The sequence below is a fragment of the Colobus angolensis genome, unplaced genomic scaffold (assembly GCF_000951035.1).
Source record: "Colobus angolensis palliatus isolate OR3802 unplaced genomic scaffold, Cang.pa_1.0 Scaffold30, whole genome shotgun sequence".
In the NCBI taxonomy this organism is placed as follows: Eukaryota; Metazoa; Chordata; class Mammalia; order Primates; family Cercopithecidae; genus Colobus; species Colobus angolensis.
In genome coordinates this window covers 3,334,494-3,345,011 of record NW_012116266.1, presented here as the reverse complement: position 1 = coordinate 3,345,011, position 10,518 = coordinate 3,334,494, and the positions used below count along the sequence as shown (strand labels likewise).

The following is a 10,518-nucleotide window of genomic DNA, read 5'->3' as shown; positions in this document are numbered from 1 at the left end:
GGAGGCGGAGGTTGCAGTGAGCTGAGATCACGCCATTGCACTCCAGCCTGGGCAACAAGAGTGAAACTCCATCTCAAAAGAACAAAAACAAACAAACATCTAGGAATCACCCCAAGTTTTTTTTGGGGAGGGGGTGGTTTGTTTGTTTTGTTTTTTGAGACAGAGTATCACTATGTCACCCAGGCTGGGCTGCAGTGGCACCATCTCGGCTCACTGCCACCTCTGCCTCCCGGGTTCAGGTGATTATCCTGCCTCAGCCTTCCGAGTAACTGGGACTACTGGCACCCACAACCACACCCGGCTAATTTTTATATTTTTAGTAGAGACAGGGTTTCACTGTGTTGGCCAGGCTGGTCTTGAACTCCTGACCTCAGGTGATCCACCTACCTTGTCCTCCCAAAGTGCTGGAATTACAGGCATGAGCCACCGCGCCTGGCCTCCCCAGGTTATTTAGATAGATAGACAGAAAGATAGGATTGGAACTATGCACATACACACTTATACACAAACATACACATGCAGTTAAAATTGCTGCTACTTAATAAAAAGCAAATAATAAATGGGATTAACATAGATTTAAGAAGAATATTTACCTTAACTAAAGATCATGCATAACTGAGTGACTTTTTCTCCTGGTTATTAATAGAGCACCAGGGCATTTTCTTTTTCATGTTTGTTGGTAACAAGACCATAAGAGATTACATCTGGAGAAAATGTCTACTGGGAAAAATGCCTGTTATATAAGAATATGTCCTAGAAATAATTCAATTGTGTCTTTTGTTTTTTGAGATGGAGTCTTGCTCTGTCACCAGGCTGGAGTGCAGTGGTGTGATCTGGGCTCGCTGCAACCTCTGCCACCTCCCAGGTTCAAACGATTCTCCAACCTCAGCCTCCCAAGTAGCTGGGATTACAGGCGTGTGCCACTACGCCCAGCTAATTTTCATATTTTCAGTAGATATGGGGTTTCACCATCAGCCAGGATCTGCCCGCCTTGGCCTCCCAAAGTGCTGGGATTACAGGTGTGAGACACTGTGCCCAGCCGTGTCTTTTTTATTTCAAATGTGCTGTTTTCATTTTCCTAAAAGTACTAAAAATATATGGTGTTTTTGTAAAGCATCATAATTGCCACTGTGACCATTTAACTATATACATCCCAGGCACTCAGGAATGCTCAGAACATACTACCCCAAAGAAACCCCCCTTTCTGCGGAATTGTATTATATTTTCATTGTGTTCCAGAGCTGACTCAGGAAGCTGGGGCTGCATTAGAGAGTGATTGTGCATGAACGAAAGCATACAGGCGGAGATCGGGTTCTAATCTCAGCCCTTTCCTGACTCTGTTGGGAGATCTTGGTCAACGTTCAACACCTCTCAGAGCTTTTGGTTCTTCACTGGTAAAATGAGAGCATTGAGCAAGGTGTTCAGTAAGGCCTCTGGTGGCACTGTTGTATAATTCCAGGAGTTTACCTTTAAGTGCCAATGACACTGGAGCTCAGGAAGCCTGCTTAGGAGATTGATCAGTTTTTATTTAAATATTAATGATAATTCTTTAGTTTCTCACTCTCTATTGCATTAATAGGTCATCATAATTAGTCTTGAATGTTTGTCTATCTAAATAATAAGGAAAATTTTCAAATTATGTGTGCTTATGCTTCCCCTTCTCCCTTACCTTTTGTTGACACATACAAAGGGAATCAGAATCTCATCACAGGAAGACCTGACATACACATTTTAAAGAAAGTCCTGGCCAGGTACAGTAGCTTACTTCTATAATCACAGCACTTTGGGAGGCTGAGGTAGGCATATCACTTATGGCCAAAAGTTCAAGACCAGTCTCACCAACATGGTGAAACCCTGTCTCTACTAAAAATACAAAAATTAGCTGGGTGTGGTGGTGTGCACCTGTAATCCCAGCTACTCAGGAGGCTGAGGCACGAGAATCGCTTGAACCCTGGGTGGCGGAGATTTCAGTGAACCAAGATCATGCCACTACACCCCAGTCTGGGTGACAGGGCGAGACTCTGTCTCAAAAAAAAAAAAAAAAGAAAGCCCTACCTCTAAGCAACCTGAATCATAGAAGAATCACAAAACAAGCTGATGTTTCTGTCTTTCTCAGACTTCCATAAAAGCACATGATATTGTGTATGATACATGATAAATATGAGTGAAAAGAAGGAAGGAAAGAAGGAAACAAAGAAGACAGAAAAGGGGGAATTTCATAATGGCATTATTTTTCTGCTTTCATTCTCTTCTTTTAGTTCCATTTTATGCAAAATGATCTTGACTTCCTTCAAATAAAGAAGTATGACTTAATGAGTTCATCCCATAAATATCTTAGCTTTACGGCAAACACAATGTGATTATTGTTAACAACCTTCTCCTTCATGTTTCACTAGATTTGGAAAGAAGAAAGAGGATAAGGGTGGAAAGGCTGAGCAGAAAGGTGCTCTGAAGCATGGTGGCCTGAGAGAAGAAGAGCTGGAGAAAATGAAAGAAGAGCGTGAAAGGTGAGCAGAAGTGCCAAGACCTTCATTTTCTTTGACTCTATGGTCTGGGTTTAATTTAGATATTGCAACAGTCAACTGAGGAAATTTCATTTTAAGAAGTATAAGGGTTCACCGATCTGAAAGGAAAGGTGTGTGATACAAAAAGAACCTCCCTTTCTGGACATTTTTATTCTATTTTGAGAAGAAATTTGCTTCATGGTTTTACTATATCAGTGCCTATAATTCCATAACACACTACCAACTGCTTTGACCGTAAAAATGCATATTTTCTCTGTCTTTTTTCCCCAAGGAAAGGTCATTTGGATATTGATGTTTATAACTATCCAGTTCCCATAGTCTGTTCCTAATTTTGGTCAAGCTGTTGTACACCTTCTTAATTTTATTCTGCAGAATCTGTTTGGGTCCTGTAATTTGAGAAGTGCATGTCCTTCATTCTTTAAAAAGACACTGTCTTTTATTAGGCTATCAGTAAGCTGAAGAGTATGTTGCCCATCTGTTAAAGGGCCGGCTTCATTTGCTGGAATAATGCCGGTTTGCAAGAGCTGAATTCTCCTGCTTGAGGAGCTTAATGTTCCATTTGGACAAGAGGTCCTTCACATATCTTTGATGTTAACTCTGGCACTTATTGCAAGTGGATGTGTAAATGTCTGATTTTCAAACATGTAATTGAATATTCGTATTTCTCCTGAAAATTATTTGCCTTCACAATTAAATGGAGCTTAGAGAAAAACTGAGATTATGACAAAACCAGCATATAATTTTAAGTGTTTGATTCTGACTTCATCATGTATGTACTCAGATTTATACAACTTTTCACTTGCTTATTAGTTACATTAGTTCTAATAGTTTCTAAAGAGGCCGTTCTTGTATTGATTTTATTACTTTAGTATGTGTACTAAGAAAATCATACCTATTCCTTGCGTTTTCTAGCACAGAGCAGTCCAAGAGTATCTACTGTTAACCTTTGACCCCTATTTTGTTGTCTGTTCCCGTTGAGAAGGCTGACTTTTTCAATAGCAAGGAAAAAAAGCTATTTAGTCCTTTCTCATTTTTGAGAGGTTGATAAGCTGAGTTCTAAGGTCACTGGAGCAGTTAAAAGGAAATCAAGTGTTTTACATTGTTGTTGACTATTCACCTGACAGAGCTATCCTGAAGACATGAAAGATATTCTCCATCATAACCTAATATTCAGCAATCCTATAATGTAAAATGTAATCCAGGCTGAGATTTTAATGCATATATTGGCAAAGGCATCTATGTGGGAGTCTACATCATAGATCTTTGCTGCTCCCTCGACTTCTCTTACTGAGGTTACATCCCATGCCTCATCTTCAGGAAACTGAGCTGTTTGCTAGAATGCAGACGTCACATGTTTTGTAGCTCATACTTGCTTGGGACAGGGGGAAAAAAACTCTTAGTAGCTGGGGAACTGTGTGCCAGCTAGAAAATTGATAACCCATAAAATAAGGGGATGTCTTTAAGCAAGAGTTCATTTCCTTTCTGGTTTTGCCTTTAGTAGGCAGGTGCCTGAGGGAGTCTTGTTCTTAAAAGCTGAGCTGTAAATTCACTTCAGCTGGCTGTATAGGCTTCGGATCCAATTTTCTTAAAATATGTCTGGTCAAAATAGTGAAAGAAGTATACTATTAGCCTCCACTTAGGCCACTTCCCACACATGAACACATAAAACACATCTGATAGGGGTTTCCTAGAGACAACATTATCTCAATCATGTGGTAGAGGAAGAAGTTGAGGAGTTGATTTTATGGTTGGGTGCTATAGAATTAATGACCAAGGGCATTTCAACAGCTCAGGGGCTGAGAGCCACGGATGGTGGAGGTGGAGACTGAACATCTGGCATTGCTCCCAACCCTGGAGTCCTGATCCTTAGCTCTCCATCATCTATGGGAAACCAATTCACAACTCTTAAAGAACTCAGCGAGTGTATCACTCTTCATGATATGGCAATGAAAAAAAATAGAATAAAGTAAGAAATAGTTTTAGAAGCTATTATACTTTTCTCCTAACATGTTTGAAATTTGTTTCTTTGATATGATTCATTCTATTGCTTACTTGTCTCATCCTGTCATAAGTTTCATAATAGATTTAGCATATCTCTTAGATTAGCATATCTCATTTTCAAAATATTTAATGCACCTAAATAAAATATATACCATACAGTACTGGAGCCAGCTTGTACCAGCTTATAGGAACCAACTGTTAAACTTTCAAGAGTTTTGTAAGCTAGCTGATAAGCCATTGGCAGTTTGACATTGGCTATGGTGAGTGTATTTATAGCACAATTTTTTTGAAGAGCTAGTTTACCAGCACACGGCTACAGGTGTGTGACAGCTATCTTTAGTGCATATCCAGGAGGCAGTTATCCAAAGAAGAGGCAGGAAACAAAACCCAAATTCAACCACATGATTTCTTATAGCTGAGTTTCTCAAAATGTGGTCCAGGGACCAACTACATCATAATGAATCATTAGAAGACTTTGTTAAAAACGACGATTCCTGAGCACCATCCCAGACTTGCAGAATCAGAACCTTGGGAGTTGGAGCCCAGGAATCTGTGTTCCATACACAAGCCCAAGGTGATTTGTCAGCAGTCTAAAGTCTGAGAACCACTGACTTGGAGGAACAGAATTTGGCTATAACATACAACTATTCTTATTTAGTGAAAAATGATACACGGATTTTTTTCTCAGAAGGACTGAGTGGCCCAGTCTACAAATATTTTCCTCATTCCTCATGTGCCTTCTATGAAATGTCTTTTCTTACTGGTACAATCTTTTGTAAACAAATTAGAAACCTTAGCTCACTCAACTAAGGGAATATGGATCACTTGCCCCCAGCACTCCTCATGTATATAAAACTTACAAAAGCAATATCAGTTCATTAAGAAAATTTTGGAAACATAAAAAGGATAAAGACTATTAAAACCATACATAATTCTACCATAATCCCATAACCACTACCAATATTTTATAATCCTTTTTCTATGCGTATACAGTTGGCTCTGTATCCATGGTTTCCACATCTGTGGATTCAACCAACCGCAGATTGAAAATATTTAGAAAAGAAATTTCACAAAGTTCCCAAAAGCAAAATTTAAATTTGCTGTGCCAAGTACTACATTGAATCTATGCAAAAGAAGTGATGTGTAGGCACTGTAATAGGTATTATAAGTAATCTGGAGATGATTAGTATATGAGAGGATATACATAGGTTATATGCAAATATTACTCTATTTTGTATCAGGGAGATGATCATTCACAGATTTTGATATCCACAGGGTGTCCTAGAACTAATCCCCCATGGATACCAAGGGACAACTCTACGTTCTTTGAACACTTGATATCCAAAACCTACATCTATAACATTTTGTTTTTTTCATAGCATTATATGTTGAACATTTTTACCACGTAATTAATATTTTTAAAATATGTCATGTTGATCACTGCCTAATATTCTATGAGATCAATATACAATAAATTATTTACCTTCCATTATCAAACATTTATTCTGTTTCCATTTTTATCTTTTTTTAATTTCCTTTTAAAAAAAATAGAGACAAGGTCTCTCACTACATTGTACAGGCTTGTCTCAAATTCCTGAGCTTAAGTAATCCTCCTGCCTCAGCCTCCCAAGTGCTGGGATTACAGGCAGGAGCCACCATGACCAGACTGTTTCAATTTTTCATTGTTTCAAATAATACTTGGATGAATATCCAGGTACAAATGTCTTTATAAGTTACCTCCTAAATCGTATAATTCCTGTTGAAGTTTTAATATCCTTGTAATTGTTTTACCCTAGGATTAATCTAACCTCAATTCTAAATTTTAGGGTTTTATATTATCTCTCCCCATTCATCTAATTGTTTTTTGCTGATTTTCATATCTCATTTTAAGTTATCTACATTTCTAATTCCTGATCCGGAACCATTTTGCTGCTATATATGGATAGTTTATTTATAGCTACATGTATGGAAAAAGTCCAAAAAGCCATAAAAGATGAGTTGCGTTACTAGATTAGATTAGAGGAATGCAGAGTCTAGAACAGTGGTTCTCAATGGGAGGGGGCAATTTTACTACAAGGGCATTTGGCTATGTCTGGAGACATTTTTGGTTGCCATAACTTGGGAAGAGGGGTGAGCAGTTACTGCCTTTTACTGGGTAGAGGCTAGCAATGTAGCTAAAAATCTTATAACCCACAGGCAGCCACCTTCCCCAAAAAACATGAATCACCCAACTCAAAATGTCAACAGTACAGAGTTTGAGAAATGCTTTTATAGTCTCCAGCCTTCACAAAGAGCAAGGTGCTCTCCTAGACATCAGAATTGCATTGTGTCATATTTCCTGTGGATAATGCAGAGGAATCTGGATCAGATGATATAACCCTAGAAGGATTATTAGCTATTGGAGAATGGTACCCAAACATTACTTATGAATATCCCATCAATCTAAGCTTGCAAGAATAATTTTTTTCATTAAAATTTATTTTTAACCTTGGCCTGCTGAGCGTCGGCGTTAGTGATGGTGACCTGTTGATCAGATTGTGGATGCCACAAAACTTCAGTGGTTGACAATATGTCCGATGACAGAATCAGCAGGAACAATGGACTGAATTAAACAAAAAGAAAGTTAATGGAAATAAATGTAAAGTCTTGCATTTAGGTCCGAAAATGAACTACACATACACAGGATGTGGAAGGTTTGATTTAATACCAAATATATGAAAAATTTGCCTGATGGTTTTAGTTGAGCATAAGTTTAGCATGAGTCAACATGTGGATATGTCTGCCAAAAACTTAATCTGGTCCTAAGCTACATTACTGGAAGTTCATGTACAAAATAAAGGAAGCAACAATAATTCTAATTTTACACTGCTCAGATCACACCTGGAATATCCTATGCCTCTCTCTCACACAGAGAATGTGGGTACTAAATCCAAGTCTTATTAAAAATGTTGAAAGACCTGAGAATACACAGCTTACAGAGTCAAGACTTTGTGAATTTCTCATGCTTGGAGACCTGTCACATGGAAGAGAGATTAGATCTGTTTTGTAGCACCCATTTTATTCCATTCTACTTTATCAGTTTATTTGCTTATTCATCCATTCATTTATTTACTTTATTGAAAACAAATTATTTACTTAATATTTATTTTCTTATTTATGTATTTGTTTCTTGAAGATACTAATGGAGCATTATTTTAAGAGAGGTAGTTTTCAGCTTAATGGAAGGAAAAAGTCCTTAAAATTAGGGTGCAGTATGAAGCAGTGAGTTTGTTGACACTGGAACTGTTGAATAAGGAGCTAGTGAAATGATTACATTTAGAAAGCATTAGTTCATCATGTAAATATTGGGCTAGATCAGAGTTTTATAAGTTTTAGTCACTGATCTATTTCCTTTATTGTCTTAATTATATTTATACATAATCAAATAAATAAAATGTTATAAAAATACATAGCTATGTAAGTTAGCTTATCTAAGTACATTAAGCCACATAGCACCTAAAATCTTCTTGTGTTTTTTTTTTTTTTTAAGACAGAATCTCTCTCTGTCACCAGGCTGGAGTGCAGTGGCATGATCTCAGGTCACCGTAACCTCCACCTCCCGGGCTCAAGCAGTTCTTCTGCCTCAACTTCCCAAGTAGCTGGGACTACAGGCACGTGCCACCACGCCCAGTTAATTTTTGTATTTTTAGTAGAGATAGGGTTTCATCATGTTGGCCAGGATGGTCTCGATCTCTTGAAATTGTGATCCGCTCACCTCGGCCTCCCAAAATGCTGGGATTACAGGCGTGAGCCACTGCACCTGGCCTTCTAGGGTATCTTAAATGCTACTTTGTCTTTAGATGATCTCTAGTGTTCTTTCCAGATATTCCAGTATGAGAAATATCTAAATATCTTAAGTATGGAAGCATTTACTTTTACTTTTCTAGAGCAATAATTACTGAACTTGCAATGGCAGTGGTTTATGGTAGTCCATACACCATTGTTACCTGAGTGTATAAGCCCAAGTTTCATTCTCAAGATTGTGTGGTAGGATTTTCTTAATCTCATATAAGAGATTTCTGATCTTATGATGTGTCCCCTCCTGTTAAAAGTCAAACAGTCTGTTGCAGTGAAGCCCTGCATTAAATAAACTCATCATTTTGTTCATGCTTCAGTGAGATTAGCCATAATAAAAGATTAGCTCCACAGGCCCATATTCATTTCTAGAGATATGAACCCGATGTTATATTCAAAGATGATTTCTTCCAGCATTTTTCAAACTAAATTAAATTAGCATTTTTCACACATTCAGATTATGTAAATTAGCATCCTGAGCTGCAAGCAAGAGATTGTCTTAATATGTCAGTAAGTATATATTGTTGTTGTTTAATTCTAAGACCTAAGTTTGTAACCTTTTACAAAGTCTGAAATTAATCAGAATCTTGAACCTGTAAAATACCAAACTAAATACTTGTATTCCTAATACTGTCTCAAAAATCCAGTGGAGATTGGTTAAAAGAAAAATATGTCTGCCTCCTCATCATTAATTTAATATTACTATCCTGGGAAAAGTATCTCCACTGACACCAAAGACTTTCTTCCACTGAAGTCGCATATTACTGACCCTTAAGTAAAACTTCAGTAAATGAAGTTTTCTCCTAAAAATTGAAAAAAAAAATTTAATAACATGAGTTATATACTCCAAAATCTTTCATTACTCTTATACCATATCAGAGTTTATTTTGCAGGAAGCTCATTTGTTCTATTAATTAAACATTGCTTTTGTAGATCTTACTAGAATCTTAGCAGAATACATGAGGAGATGGGAGAAAAAAAAAGAGCCAACCTCTTCAGCTTCAGCATTGAAAAGTATGAAAACATATGGCTCTTGTTTTCAACAACTAGCCTGAACGGAATGTCTAAGTGAGAGTGAAGCTAAGATTTGGGAAAGTTAATCGGTTTCAGTGTCTGAATTCAAGGTTCTTAGTTTTCTTTCCTTTTGGGAAGCCCTCCAAGAACTGCAGAGACTTCTCCCTTGCCTTATCAGCTGAGCTGCTTGTGGCCTGTTCCCTTTAGTTTAAATCAATACATGTGTTTTTGATATTTGGCAAACCAAGATTTAATTATGCAGCTGCAAGTTCCCCACATAAACGAAATGCATCTTAGAGATATAAAAACATTCGGAAACCATTTATAGTTTGAGAATTCAAGTGGGTGAAAATCTATTCCCAACCTCTCAGCATTTTATTTAATTACGGAGGATTTTTATGTTACTGGAAATTGAAATGAAAACCAGAATAAGGCTAGAGTTTATCCAACATTTGTTCATATTGAAAAATGAAGATGCTTATTAGAGTTGAAGAAGGAAAAGGAAAGTATTACATTCTGGAATTAATATTTTGGTTGTAATCTACACACATATAACGCTCCTAAATATATACAGCAACAAGTGAATTGATAGGATTTTGTCATTATTGTACACTCAAAAAAGGATGTATTAAAGAAACCAGAAGGTTGATTTCTTTAATTTGCCAAGTGATTCTCAATAATTAATTATTTACTGAACTTAATAACTTTGGCAGTATTGTAACTGTTGAAAACACCCATGTTTTGGCATGATTACATACACATGATTAATTCAGCATGGTTTTACTCGTCACTGAATATCCCTATTTTTTGCAGTAGAATTTTCTAGGTCCTGTGGTTTGGGTAAAATAAAATGTTGGAATGATTCCCAGTTTTAATAGTCCCAATTTATTATTACTACTGAACCCTGATCAGATCATGGACTGGATTAGATCCCAGTTTTTCAAAATGCCCCAATTTATGGCTCCCTTAGAATGCTGATAAAAATGTGTATTTGAATAAGGCTTTGGTTGGCTAAAAAAGATCCAGTTAATTACTTTTAGATCCTTATTGTATCATCACTGCATGGAAGTTATGAAAAATCTTACTAGGTGGTGTTTCTCAGGACAAGGTCATGTTCTCATTTTATGCTAATAGAAAGAAGCTA

The 10,518-nt window shown here is 37.1% G+C and overlaps 1 protein-coding gene across 4 annotated transcripts in view; it reads left to right on the top strand.

Moving 5' to 3' along the window:
* PARD3B (par-3 family cell polarity regulator beta) overlaps positions 1-10,518 on the top strand; it is a 1,103,389-nt gene that overhangs the window by 872,092 nt on the left and 220,779 nt on the right. For all 4 annotated transcript variants that reach the window (XM_011949894.1, XM_011949895.1, XM_011949896.1 and 1 more), the window contains one exon: positions 2,397-2,507. In XM_011949894.1, the coding sequence (XP_011805284.1) occupies positions 2,397-2,507 (111 nt within the window). The remainder of the gene's footprint in view (positions 1-2,396; positions 2,508-10,518) is intronic.